The 15093-nt window shown below is 32.7% G+C and overlaps 1 protein-coding gene across 1 annotated transcript in view; it reads right to left on the reverse strand.

Moving 5' to 3' along the window:
- Sycp2 (synaptonemal complex protein 2) overlaps positions 1-15093 on the reverse strand; it is a 51840-nt gene that overhangs the window by 33770 nt on the left and 2977 nt on the right. Inside the window, exons 5-17 of the mRNA XM_075962899.1 lie at positions 14937-14961; positions 12079-12164; positions 11498-11583; positions 11218-11252; positions 10413-10555; positions 10279-10331; positions 8791-8836; positions 8121-8216; positions 6061-6121; positions 2733-2881; positions 1637-1711; positions 1098-1244; positions 105-204 (exon numbers count right to left, since the gene is read on the reverse strand). Of these exons, the coding sequence (XP_075819014.1) occupies positions 105-204; positions 1098-1244; positions 1637-1711; positions 2733-2881; positions 6061-6121; positions 8121-8216; positions 8791-8836; positions 10279-10331; positions 10413-10555; positions 11218-11252; positions 11498-11583; positions 12079-12164; positions 14937-14961 (1102 nt within the window). The remainder of the gene's footprint in view (positions 1-104; positions 205-1097; positions 1245-1636; positions 1712-2732; positions 2882-6060; positions 6122-8120; positions 8217-8790; positions 8837-10278; positions 10332-10412; positions 10556-11217; positions 11253-11497; positions 11584-12078; positions 12165-14936; positions 14962-15093) is intronic.

The raw sequence follows: 15093 nt of genomic DNA on the forward strand, positions 1-15093 counted from the left end.
ACTGTGATTTATATTTTATCAATTTTATATCCAGAACTTCCCTGAATAAAAAATTCCTCCCCTAAAATACTTGCTACAATCTTTTAAGAGTGTTTTACACTTACATGTGTTGATTAAGAGTATTGGACTTCTCACTGTGTATCTATCTGCATCGGGAACTATCATTGATGCTTCAGACATTTTCTTTCTGCAAGGTGTAGTTATCTTAAACCACAAGAAAAAGCCACAATAAAAATATATTCTGTTTAAACATTAACTATCCTGCAATTTTAGTCAGAGTTTTGCTTGACTACATGCAAAATGTGAAGTATTTTTAAGTAATTACAATGTCCCACAAATTTCTTTGTTTTAAGCTAACTTACTTAAATGGTTTTATCTTCATGTTTGGTAATGACAAAAATGTTTTAGAATATTTATAGATCACTGGGCTTACATAATATAGTACCTTTGTAAACTAAAAATATTTTATAGATATTTATTGATGAATAACTTGTGATTTCCAACATTTCATGAAGATAATGTTTGCACATTTAGGTATTTAAAACTACTTTGAATGCTTTCAAAATGTTAAGCATTTTCCAGTATTTTTCCCTCATCTACTATCATTTAAAGTAACAGGAATTCAGAGTCACCAATTATAATAAAAGTTTGAATTACCCCACATCACTGAAAGTAACAGAAATTGGTAAGTAGAAGTAGGGAATACAGGGGACACAAGTTTCAGAGAATGCCACATAAATAAGATGGCTCAAAGTAAAAAAAAAACAACAAAACAACAACAACAACAAAAAAAAAACCTCAGGACTGTTTAAAGTTGTATTTTATGTTAGAACCAAAGCAAAGATATGACAGAAAAAAAACACAAGTGGGAAAAAGTAACTCATCTATATATCTCCGATTTAGAATGTCCAAGTGTACAATATAACAAACATGACTTGCTAAATAACATACTTGCTTCCGTTTGCATTTGTAAAAGATGGGACAAAAACTGAAATGCTACATCAAGGCAACATTGGATCTATCTACTCTAGGTACCTTTGCTGCGTTTCCTTCAGCAGTGGAGTTTAGTAAAGTAATTCACTCAACACCATATTTACCTCATCCTGGCTGCTTGTTCTGTCTTCTTGCTTGCTGCTGTTGTCCTCTGTTGGAGGATTTTCAAGTCTCTTCTGAAGGTTAGATTTCTCTTTTAGATGAACAAGGTCTTCTTTGACTGGAGATGGTTGACTTTCTGGCACTAGAATCTGTTGAATTTAAAATGCAGAAAACTCCATCTTAAAAAAGAAACTACAAAACAAATCCATCTCTCAAAAACCACTGTACTTTGGCAAAGCTTCTGCCCCCTCACATTCACACTATCTTCCCTTACCAGGCATTTTCTAAGTTTCACAAAATGACCCAACAAAACAGTCACCTTTGCAAATAAGCTCTGCCACTTACAGTTCTTATTTTTAAAATTAGTAAAGTATAGTTTAATAATTCTTTACTTCTATAATGAAATTATAACTAAAATGTTTTATTACAGAATTATTTATATTTAGACCATTTGCTTTCCACATAATCACTCTCTAAAATAAACTTTACCACTGTAATTTTATTTAGCGTTAAAAAAAAATCAAGTAAGTCAGAGACATACCTGTGATCCAATTGCATCAAAAAGTATATGAATAGATGTTTTGGCAACTGAAACACCTTGTTTTCTGGTAAATTCCTAAAATTCAGAATTCAAAGTGATGCCATTTTCTTCCTATTTCATGCATTTATTTCCTACCCATTTTCTCCCACAACCACCAATTATCCCCAAATCATTACTATACATACATACATACATGGTCTAACTTAAGAACACATCCATTACTTAGCACTATCTGGTCTTAAGTTTTCTATTTTACTGCCTAAGGGTCCCTTATGAATATATATTTTTGACATATTTTTGAGACAGAATCTTGTTAGGTAGTTCAGGCTGGTCTTTAACTCATAATGACACAATAACCCAACTGTCCCTCTGCCTTCTGAATACTGGTGTGTATTCAAAATTGTTAAGAGAGTATCTCCCGAAAATGTCCCATAAACTGCCACCTTATATTTTCAGTTAAAGAGTGCTGGCTTATAGTCTTCCATATTATTATTTCTCCATATGCTATTTCAAGTCCCATCTCCATAATCATGCTTTGCACTGTGACTCTCAATGGACGTTCTCCAGTTTATATAATTTTTCCATAGGTCAATTGTTTAGTTCTATCATTTCTACTAATTCTCAAAATGTTTAATATTTTGAAAATGTTTCATTTTTAGTCTTCAAAGACATAGTGACTCAAATGATCTCACCAGCTACTGCCAGATGACTGTCACCTGAGACAGTTCATAAAGACATCTCAAGGATACGACTTAATGAGCCAATAAGCATGCTACAGAACTGCTTAAAATCATGTTATTTGTTGTGTGTTCATGTACATGTGCCACAGTGCACATGTGTCAGGACAATTTGTGAAACCAGTTCTCTCATTCCAACAAAGGTGGAAACTGGGGAACAGACTTTGGTCTTCAGGCTTGGTGGCAAAGTGCCTTTATCCACTGAGGCATCTTGTAAGCCATTCACAGTATAATTTTAAAGGACTAAGAATCTATGCCATTTTAAGATTCTGATAATGGAAAAAGCAATATAATTAACAGTCCAAAACAGTCTGTAAAAACATAATACTATTTGCTGAAGGGAGATTTTAAAAGCTTACCTTGTACTTATTTCCACCAAAAATCTTTTTAGTCACATTGGTGATTTCTAATGATGCATCAAAATACAAAAGTAACTCCTTCCCTTCTTTTCTACTAATTCTTACTATATTTTTCAGAGTTATAGTCAGAAGCTTCTTTGATTCTCTTACTGTATATAGAAAACATTAATGATAATTAATGTCTATGATACTAGTCTATAACTATTATAAATAAAATATGCAGCAAATTGAATCAAAATACAAACATTTTAAATTGGATATTGTTTACCCAACTCTAACTACACAAACAAATCAAGTCAATTTATATTTCACTTTCAGTGTCCTCATCTATAAATTATATCACAAGGCCAACATTGAGATAGGTCCCTGGAACAGTTTCCAAGCCCTAACCAATTCTTAAAATATTCCATGAATGGGCCTGAAAAAGCTGCTTTCTTAAAATAACTTGAGTTAATAATTACATTATTTCTAGTTATCAGCATATATATAATACATCATATATACCACACACATACACATATATACGAACAAAGATCTCTGGTAAATCAACATATTGACTGCTAATAACATTTTGATAAAATTTCCTTAGTATTATGGAGAAGGATATAGTCCTTATCCTCAAGGAACTTTTCAACTCAATAAAAAACATCATACTTTAAAAGTCCCAGTTATGAGGTTTCCATACTTGATACTCCAAGAAATTATAGCAACTAATTCGCACTATAGGAGGCACTATGCTCCTGCTTACCTCTGTGATGCTACTTATAATAATGTTCAGCCTACTAGGAGATACCAGTAGACCGTCCTCCTACAGGGAAGGCTCAGTAGTCCCCTCCTAAGACAATACTTTATAAATCAGCCATTGGAAATAATATGTAAGCCTATTTTCTAAGTCTATAATTTAGTATTACATGGAAAACATTTTGTTATCTGACTCAAACGCAGGAAGAATGTTTGAAGAAGAAAGTTTTGCCTAAATGGGGATTACAAGTTACTTCTAAAAAACTACAAAGAGGAGCTTCTGTCAATTACCAAGGTTACAAAATAGGTTTACAGAAAATTAGAACACAAAAGGCACAAATTAGTAGAGACTGATTGTGAACTCTAAATGACTTTCAAAGATTGTTAGGAGACATTTCCAGTCTAAGACCGACTACTGGGATAACATCTGACTTGATAGTTCACTTAAACAAAACCTTTGAGTAGTCCCAGAGAATTAACAGCTGAAGTGGAAAAAGAATTGAAGAGCATTGAAAAGAAATTATAAATCTTTTTTTTTTTTATTTTTTAAATATTTATTTATTTATTATGTATACAATATTCTGTCTGTGTGTATGCCTGCAGGCCAGAAGAGGGCACCAGACACCATTACAGATGGTTGTGAGCCACCATGTGGTTGCTGGGAATTGAACTCAGGACCTTTGGAAGAGCAGGCAATGCTCTTAACCACTGAGCCATCTCTCCAGCCCCCTATAAATCTTAATTGTATTCTACTCATATTGCTTCCCAGAATTTCCCCTATAGGAATTTTAATGCAGAGGGAAGATACTATCTTAGAATGGATCTTTTTACCACATAAACCAAGTAAAAAATTAAAAACTTATGCGGAAAAAGTCTCTAAATTAATTATAAAAGGAAAATTGAGACTTTGTCAACTAGCAGGTATAGACCCAGCAGAGATTATAGTTGCTTTTACTGTTGACGCAATTAAAAAAATATGGGAAGACAATGAACCATGGCAAAGAGCTTGTGATAATTTCTGGGGAGAAATTAATAGCAATTATCTCAAAAGTGATAGAATTAACATTATAAAGAGAACTACTTGGATTCTTCCCTGAATTGTACTTGATTCATCAATAACTGGAGCTGTACATTTTATACATATGCAAATAAATCAGAAAATGGCGTATTATCTGCATAGTAAAATTTGATTATTTGGACACATATACATCTCTACTTAAAAATAAGAGCTGGCTTTGGAGTTGGACAATGAATGGCTATACTTCCTAAATCTAAATGTATCTTCTGCCATTAAATAAATTAATCAAAATATCTATAAGGCATATATTGAAAAATATCAAACATTGTTTAGGGAAGTCCAGGACCCAAATAAAGAACTCTATCTCTATGGTCTGAACTCTAGGTTCTAGTACTTCACTCTGACTCACAGTCACAACTCTAGGAAGTTTTCTGTAATGATTACACAAAACCTCTTTAAATGTATATGGATAATCCAAAGGCCATGGTTCTGAAAACTCAATTTCAGAAAATAAATTAGCTGTTTCTGAAAACACTGTGGTACTGGTCATAACATGTAAACAAATCTAAGAAATACAAAATCAGCATGAAACAAGACTACTCTTACAGAGCCAGATGACTTAACAGAGGAATCACCAAGGGTAATAGTCAATGGTACAGCATGTGACCAGGGAAAGAAAGAAAGTCAAAGAAATTAAAGTCATTTTAGCAAATAATTCTAGAACAGCTATAAATTCACAAAATCACCTACAATTTCTGACAACCGAAACAAAAACGAATTTGATTTAGTTCACCATACTAAAACACAAAAACTAAAGACAAAGTCAAACAGAAAATCTGTGACTAAAAAATAGACCAAGATTTCTTAGGTCATAGAAAGCAACAATTATACAAGGAAAAACAAAACAAACCTGATCAACTAGATTTCAAACTTAAAAGCCTTCTTTTCCTGTACAACCTACCCTTAAATAAAAGCACAATACAGACTATGTTCACAAAATGTATCTGTCAGAGGACTGGTATTCTAAGATACACAATAACTTCAGAATTGAATAAACAGACAGCTCAGCAGAAGACAGAAGTGTGTAAGCAGACGCTCCACAGGGGAAAGCACACAAACAGCCAGAGAGCTCATGCAGAAAAGGTACTCACCATTACTGCTCATTAAAAATGCAAATTAATACTATGGTAATATATACATACATCTATACATATTTTAAATGACAAATATGTGCCCTAATTTAATATGGCCTTTTATCAGTCTGCTAGATTTCATGTATTTGTCCTACAGTGCTACCTAACTCCTCTTATAGGACTGAGAAACAAGGTGTTTGGATTTACTAAAACAAATGGGGTAGGAATGTAAGAACCTTGAAAACATGGTCATGATACTGATCAGACAAAATATTGTGGTTTTAGATGAAGAAAACTGGGGTGAAGAATGTGATGACTTTATGGATGTGTGTATCTACAGAGTTTTCATAATCTGTCATATTAACTTGCAGTTTGTATGCCTTATGATAGGAACCAAGTAGAGAATTATAAAAAAACAAGCTTCAGGGTTTAGTACCTTCAATGTTGTACATCTGAACCTTTTCTTCGGGCACAGTGACTGCTTCCCATTGATGATCCTTAAATTTAGGAAAAAAAAGTCTTACGTATATATTTACTCCCAATTTAAAACTTCTTTCAATATCAATTTAAGTTAAACTATATGTGACTTAGCCTTCTCATATCTCCTGTACACCTTCTATCACTAAACATTCATATTTCTAGTCCTTCAGTACTTCATTTATTGATTCTAAAAATAACAAATCCTAATGCCCTATATGCCTTATACTAGCTATAAACAAGAAAAAAACAAATCTTGATCTTTTATGAAATCAGAAAACAGAATTTTAGTAATTACTATACGGAAAAAATTGGACAATGTGATACAAAACTTGGAAGCTAGGCTACTTTATACTTAATGACCAGAGAACCCATTTTTAAGCAGACAGTATTTTTACCAAACGCTAAACTGGAAGGCACTGTCCTAGTAGAAGTTTTGTTGGTGTGATAAAATACCTTGACAAAATTGCAAGGAAGGAAGAGTTTGACTTACAGTTCTAGGTTACAGTTCATAACTGTGAGAAGTCAAGGCAAGAGCTTGAAGCATCACATCCACATTCAAGAACAGAACATCAACTCTTGGATTCTTGCTTGTTCTGTACTCTCCTTAACCCCCTCCCCCTGCCTAGGGAATGGTGCCTAATGGGTGGGTCTTCCAACATCAGTTAACAAGACAACTTCCCCTCTGCAGACATGACCACAGGCTGACATAATCTAGATAGTTTCTCATTAAAACTCTTTCCAACTAATTTTAGGCTGTGTTGACAGTATCACAGAAACTAGGTTTCAAGGACCTGCAAGAGGGTTCCCTCGGGTAAAAGCAGCCTGTAAGATTTGAAATTCAGTGGTTTGAACAAGGAGAATGCTGTATCTCAGAGGGATATTCAGCTGCCAACGCTGTAAAAGTCTTTTACACTACATCAATGAGACAAAGAAGGGGTTTAAGTGGCCACTGTATGGATCATGGTTTTAGGAGAATAAGCAGCTCAGGAAGAACATACTACTACAGCGATCGAGAGAAAAGAGAACTAAAAATGTAATTCTGGAAAGAATGTCTTAATATCTTAATCAGTATCTTGAACAACTTATAGATGGACTTATACATTCCCTAATTACGTATACTATAGTATGACTGCTTATCTTTTCTAGATTTAGGTCAAACTGAATCATGAGGACATCAATAACTACAATAATTATACTCTAATAGTTGCTGAAAATGAGCATTCTATGAAAGTATTCTAAAAAGTATATGAAAATGTAATTATAAGTGAAAATATTCACTTATAAAAATGTTCTGTGTGAAGGAAGTAGAACTATAAAAATAAAAAGTTCAGAGTCTCCTTTAGATCAGCGGTAGCAACCAGACTAGGATATGCTGATCAATTGTCAGACTTTGGGAGTGGCTACACCATCTGAGCCACTGTACCAAACATCCCAAGCGACAGCTAGGAAATAATAACTCTTAATATACCTTTCCCCAGGTAACAAACAGAACAAGAAATAGTCTACTTTTAAAGTCTACACATGGCTAAGACACAACATAGAACTAAAATTCACTTCTACATGCCACCGTACATAGAAATTCCCTTACTTCTCCCAGGAAGTTAAGACTGAGTAAGACCAATTGTTGTCACCTGCCAATGTTCCCATGGAGTGTCTGAGTGGCCCAAGGCTTCCTGCCTACTTAGCACTATACTACTGAGTAGACTCCAAGCTGTCTTTTCTAATGTTGATTCATTTTTTTCATGTGACCAAAAAAATTTATTGTTAATATTCATTTCTGAAAGGTTTTGTTAAAAATATTATTAAAATTTAGCTTTCATTTTGTTATCATAAAGAAATCAAATAATTTTCATTTTAAATAGCTTGATAGATTATACAACTTTAAAATAGAAGGCTAATGTTGATGTCAATCAAAAATAGCTAAAAAAGTATACAAACATGCATTCTGAAAGTAAATTTCAAGAACGTTCTTCACATGCACAGAGAGTAACATAAAAGGAGTAAGAGCTTACTTACATCATCATCTCCAGCAGTGTAGAATGACAAAGTCTGGCTTCCAAGATTAAAATCAATCCAAAATTCCTCAAGTTTTTCATCTGATGGGATCTGCAGCTAACATAATACATAAAAATTATATACTCTGCTTACAAAACTTGGAAAATTGCCATTACAAAACTTGAAAAATTGCCATTAGATTATAGCCATGATTGAATTATTTGAGGTTATTTAGGATTCTAGACTCTAGCAACACTTATAAAGTAGAATAGTCCCTGAGTATTTAAGAGATAAAGTGTTAAGTAGGTGAAGACATCAATCTGTCTACATGCATTAATATTTAGATAGTTTGGCACAAGAAAATGCTACTTAAATGCTTTACACAGACATCATTTTAAGTACTAACAGAGATTGAAAATAGTTTGAATATACTTATGAATGATAATCAGCAATGCCTTTAAGGAGAGGAGAAAATGTGGAGAACTATGATCTGCTGTTTTCCTTCTTGGCTCAGGTGAGCGGGCTCATATTTTTCCTGGTGTCACTATCATATACAGGACCAGTCAGCTAAACCATCTAAATCTAGTACTTTAAATCTAGTGTTTTAAATCATTACATAACCGATAATCCATTTAGTTTTTACATAAAAATCATCTAAATAACTCAAAGTTTGGATAAATTTAAAACCTACCTCATATTTATCAAGAAATGCTGACAAGCAAGGAAATGTAAAGACCCTAAAACACAAAACATTTTAGTTAAAAAAATTTATCTACCTTCCCAGAATTAACTTGTCCAGTTATAAATATACAAATGTCTCTAACTTGTTCAGCCATAAAAAAAGATGTCTCGAATCAAAGATAAATCAGAAATTGATTATAAAATTTTAAATAAAATAATCTCTTTAATGCAATTTTTGAGATAGGGTCTCACTGTTATCTGGGCTGGCCTCAAGTTTGATACCCCTGCTGCAAACTTGCAGCAATTAGCTAAGGTGAAAACCCACCAAGCCAGACCATTACTATTTAACAAATATTTATTGGAATTTGTTTCGGTAAAGAAAAGCATTATTACTTTAGACATACTATTTACTTACCACTTTGACTAAAGGAATTATAGCAACTTTAAAAATATATCCTTTCAAACATGAACAAGTGTTTCTAAATTCAATAGGTATCAATACAAGATCCCACAGGACTTGGACGGGTAAAAGGTAGATGTGAGTTATCGATTGTAAAAGTGGTTAACTCCTTAGAACATTTTTATGGCAAGATACTATTTTAAGTATGTCAGTGTGTTCTGTCAGTCTCCATAACAAACAGAAGCAATAAGTATTATTAGTATTCTTATGATGTAGCTAAGGAAAATGAAGAAAGTAAGGTTAAATAACAAATAAAAGAACAGATGGGAATTTATGATTCAAATGCAGATATTGACTCATTGAATTTAACCCTATCTCTCACTTCCTTATAAATAATGCAAACAAGATTTATCAGGAACATCATCCCTGGGGCCAAGTACTGCGATGGTATTGCTCTGGGCTGGAGCAAGGGCTCAGCAGTTAATAGCACTTGCTGTTCCTTCCAGGGCACCAGAGCTCAGTTCCCAGCAGCCACATGGCTTCTTACAACCTTCTGTTAACTCCAGTTCCAGGTGATCCAATTTTCTCTTCTGGCTGTTTCAGGACTGTATGTACATGGAGCGCAGACATACATGCAGATAAAAACACCCATACAAATAAATTTTAATGGTAAAAATTATATTTTATGAGTTCATTCTTGCTTCTGGTATTAAATACTAAAACATCTACTTATGTTACTTTTACAGTACGAGGATTTGTTTTCTACACATTTTCACTCCAGTGCATAATGTATAGTCAGATTTTTATCATTCCTCAAAAACCAAATAATATACATACAATTCTGAAGTAGAGTAAACCAAATTTGGACACTCAGTTATTAATATAAATTAAGATAAAATGCATTTTTCCTTCCAAGCACAAAGCCAAATAAAGCCTTCAGAAGAGTATTTCAGGTTAGCAGTGTGCTAACTTACTGTATGTTTTATACTGTCTTGAATAAATTTTTACAGTGCAATAAAAATTATATTAATAACATCCATAATTGGGCTCAGCTCTACTTCCTTACTAACAAATGGCTATGACCTGCATCCAGCTTACCTTCTTTTATCACCAAGCATGCCATTTACCAAGTTGAGAAATATCCTGCAATCCTAGTTTTCAAAAGAAATGGTTTTAAAAATCAAAATTACACAAAAAAATCTTTACTAAACTTGTTGTTTTATGCTACTTACTGTTTCGAATTCACAGTCTCTAATTCCTTTAAATGCATTAGCAATAAAATCCATTGAAAACCACTGACATGCCAGTTCTCGTCTCCTTTTCTCCGTAGTCATTCTACACAAGGCTTCCACAATGCCTACCTGTAATTCATAATCTTAAAAAGATTGTTAGTTAATGTAGAGGTCAAAACTCTAAAAGTTGAGCTTATGAAACTTGATTTCATAAGGCACAAAAACCAAAAGAAAAAGAATTTACTAAATTATTCATTTTTATAAATAAAATTTTTAAAAGTCAAAGAAATCCCTAAATCTTCTAAGACTCTACCATGTCATTATAATTATAAATTGAAAAACAATTCATACAACATACAAAATTGTTACTTTTACACTTATCCCAGAGCACATATTAAAGCCATACTTTACATATAATCACTCAATCAAAATTTACTCACAGGAACCTAATGAAAACTTAAGTTCTTTGAAGTAAATATATTGTTTAAAAACTGCCTATCAACTACAAAAATATTGGACATTATAATGTGTCATTTAGGAAAATTTTAGCACAAGTAATTCTAATAAATTGATCATAACTAAAACTAGGCATGATTATATTTATCTAATTTTTGTTGTCATGATAAATTATTTGTTCCAAGACATGTCTTATTTTTATGATTCTAATATTTTCCTTTGGTTTACATAAACAGATTATAATTATTTTGGTGTATTATTCTAGTAACATGAAGGCTAAGAACATCTTCAGAGGTATTTAACATTCATAAATTTGAAATGATTTCAAATTTTGGAAAGAGATACTTACCTCCTACATATAAAATCCTCTCTCCCATATTACTCCTATGAATTAAAATAAGAAATTATATACTTAAGTATTAGATAGTAAGCCTATTATGTTTTGGGAAAAAAACATTTAAAATCTAGAACAGACTCATAACTGACTTTAGGAGAAAACATAAGTGTTATATTAAATCAAAAATTATAAAACTGTCAGTTGATTATCTAATTAAAACTCATGGTTACCATGTTTCTTACAACTGTTAAATTGAACAATTGATCAAAACAAGTTATTAAAAAATTATTACATGAGAGTTAGTATTTCTTGATTAGAAAGTATTTTGTTGGCATCTTGAGGTATTCTGTCAAGCATCAAATTCATTTTTTTTAAAGCCTAGAAGAGAAAAAAAAGTAGCTTTGTTTTCCAAGAAGCATTTGGAGAAATAGGTATATGTACTCAAAAGTTTTGGTTTTCTCTTAATTGTGCTAAGTAGGGAATATGCATCTAGGTGCGGGAGGGAAAGGACTTCCAGTCTAGTGCGCGCTGATTCCCTTACTGAAGCTTTCACACCCACTGTGAAATAACACATTCACTATTCTAAAATCTAAGGGGGTAGCTATGTTCTTATGGTTACGCATACGCATGTACACATACAGGACTACATGCTACTCTGGCATTTACATACTAAAGTTTAGGTTCTCACATTAATGATATACATATAAATCTAGTTATAGATTTTTAATGAATATTTAGAATATACATTATCAGGCAATGAATTATTCAGACAATAGAAATAAACCCAATGAAATAAATTTAGGAAACTTAGTCTAAGTTGCTATTTCATTTTATCATTTACTTTCTCATTTTTAGGTGTTAAAAGACAGTTACCTCCTGCTGAATGCAAACATTCACTCTTGAATCAATAACAAGGGCACAGATGCGAGCTATGAAACTTTCCAATACTTGGTTTTTACCTGAATAAAAATAAATTATTGGCAGATGTTAATCTTAAATCAATTTAACAGTCACTTGCTATCTGAAAAACTGACTCATTAACTTTCAGTCATACCGCAAGCATTTTATAAAAGAAATCAACATTTATCTCTCAAGAATCTCCAAGTGACTTGAGGGCTTGGGATTTTTTTGTTTTTATTTTTGTGGTTGTTGTTAAACCCTCAACTTTTAGTTATTCGCTGTTGATATCTGATGGGAAATCAGGTTTTTTTCCCCCCAATGGAATGTTACTGGGTATTATCAACCACACTCCAAGCAGGCCCCAAAACCAGGAGTAGATGTCCAACATAAAATGGACCTCATTTTGTTGAGGAGGCACCTTTTGTTTTCTATCATTACTTTGATTTTCATTTTTTGTTTTTTTCTTGAGGGAGGAAGGATGAAGAGAGAGAGAAAAGAAAGAGAAAGAAATGAATAAAGCTGAGTGGACAGGGAAGTGGGGAGGATCTGGGAGGAGTTGATGGATGGGAAACCTGAGATATAGTACATGAAAAACAATTTAAAACCATCTTTTGAAAATAGGCTATTAATAGTAAATATATTCAGAGGAATTTGCTAATGCCACTTTATAACATATTTGAAAAGTTTTAGGAATGGGAATACCACAAAAGCAAAATTACAGCTTTTCCACGTAGCCATACTCAACTCAAATGAAAAGCTATATGATTTTCTTTACAATATGAGTGGGGCTCAGTTTACAATGTTAGCACTCTTAGGACCATTCTTTTCTGAGAATTTAAATTGTCATGCTAATTTAAAGACACAATCAATGGAAAGGTAGCATTAACTATTATTTAAATCATTAATTTGCTTAACATAGTTACTTATTATTCTCAGAGGCAAACTATGTGTGTAAGTGATTCACCAGCCTTCGTTACCAACTATGAGAAAGTCTCCAGGGACAAGAAATAAGTAACCTGGACCTGGTCACTTAGCATAATATACTTGTGATCTATAAATAAAAGTTGGCAAGCTGTAACATATTCTTCATTCTTTTACCAATGAAAATTTTATTAGAACAAAAGCTGATAAACTATGTAAAACAAATGAAAAAAGTCATTTAAAAAAGTTTTAAAGATTAAAATAGCTTTCGTTTGCCCCAGCTTAAAAAAAAAAAAACAAAACTATAGCTTACAAATCCAACTCTGCTTATTTTGTAAGGCAGAACTAACTTTCAGCAGGCTCTCTTTGGAAACCATCTGCATCTATCCCATATACTGGAACAGGACCACCAAAGGTGAGCTTCACTCACTCTGAACTTAGTCTGTTAGCTATGTGTATTTTATCTACTTGCCAACCGCAGAGCAGACAAATGTCCCAGCACTGGAAAACTATCGTTTTCATACTAAAAACCAGACTAAAAATTATTCTTAGCAAGAGCCATCTTCAACCTTATTACCAACTTTTGTTAGAATTGAAAATGTTGATTAATGAATTTAACTTCCAATTATAACCTAAGTTATCATGCTCTACAACATATCGTGCCCTGTGAGACTGACTGGTTTACTAGCAGTTAGCAGCACTGGATTCCACTTTGAGGTCAAGGATGACTCTACACCTGGTGGACAGATAAACACCACCATCCTTCCAGTGATACCCAAAAGGTACATACAACTTATTCCGCAAAGCGGAAAGAAGAGGGCACTCTATAAATTTTATTCAAGTAAATTGAGACTGTAGAAGTATATAGGTGCATAAAAATCCTATCAGGAAAACCAGGCCTGAGAACTTAGTGGCCAAGGCAGACTGAAGAAAGAAAATGATTCTTTCACTTATACTCTAATGAACTTATGATCCAGAAAATCTGACACATAGGAAAAACATTACATGTTTATCAATGTTTCTGATATAGCGAACACATAAAAATCCCTAAGTTAGGCATTTTGAGCACATGCCTGTAATCCCGGCATTCATTAGGTGGCAGGAAGAGATCAGGGTCTCAAATCTCTCAGCTACATAAGGAGGAGTGGCCTGGGCTAGGTGAGATCCTGTCTCAAAAAATGTGTGTGTTATACACACACACATAAAACAAAATGCCCCCTGCATATTTGTGAAGGAATGGAGATCTGATATGTGTGTGTACATACATACATATATCCATTTCTACACAAATATGCAGCGGGCATTTTTTCCAAGTTCCAACTTGCAGTCCAGCAATAATTTTGGACATTGATTTTAGTACAAAGTATAGCTGCTATATTCCAAGCCCATTTATTGTGACTGAGGAGATTCTACATCACCTTCAGTGGGAGTAATGACTTTATTGTAAAGAGCAGACACTGCAGCAAGTATCAGAATTCAATTAATACTTCATGTGATAGACATTTTTAATTAAAATATTCCTTAACTGATAGATTTTCTTGAAGGCCAAATACAGGTCTTTTCTATAAGATATATATAAAACTACAGCATATCAATTTAAAAAAACAAAATCTTGGATCCCTAAATTGCAAAATATTGTTTTCTGCCTCATTAGAAAATCCATAATACAAAAACATTCTCAACTGTACCCATAAATAAATTTTGGATTTTGTTTTCTTATATGAAATACCCACCTAATGTCTGCATTTTCTCTTGGCCTACAAAGTCTAAAATTTTACTACCTGGTCCTTTACAGAAAACATTTGATTCTTTAATTAGATCATTAAGTTCCTAGGACAGTATTATGGGTATTAAAATAATTATACTAAAAGTTCCCAGTAAGATGTTTTTATGGAAATAAGATATTTTACCTTCATCGTTGATGTCATATACAACCTAAAAAAGTAAATATTTAATTTATAATTTATTATAAAAGCTATTAAAATAAAATTTTTAATTCACAGCATAACTGTTTAATTTATTAATAAATTATTTAATACTAGTCAGTTCAAATGCTTTATCTGCTCT

Source organism: Microtus pennsylvanicus, chromosome 2, assembly GCF_037038515.1.
Source record: "Microtus pennsylvanicus isolate mMicPen1 chromosome 2, mMicPen1.hap1, whole genome shotgun sequence".
Classification (NCBI taxonomy): domain Eukaryota; kingdom Metazoa; phylum Chordata; class Mammalia; order Rodentia; family Cricetidae; genus Microtus; species Microtus pennsylvanicus.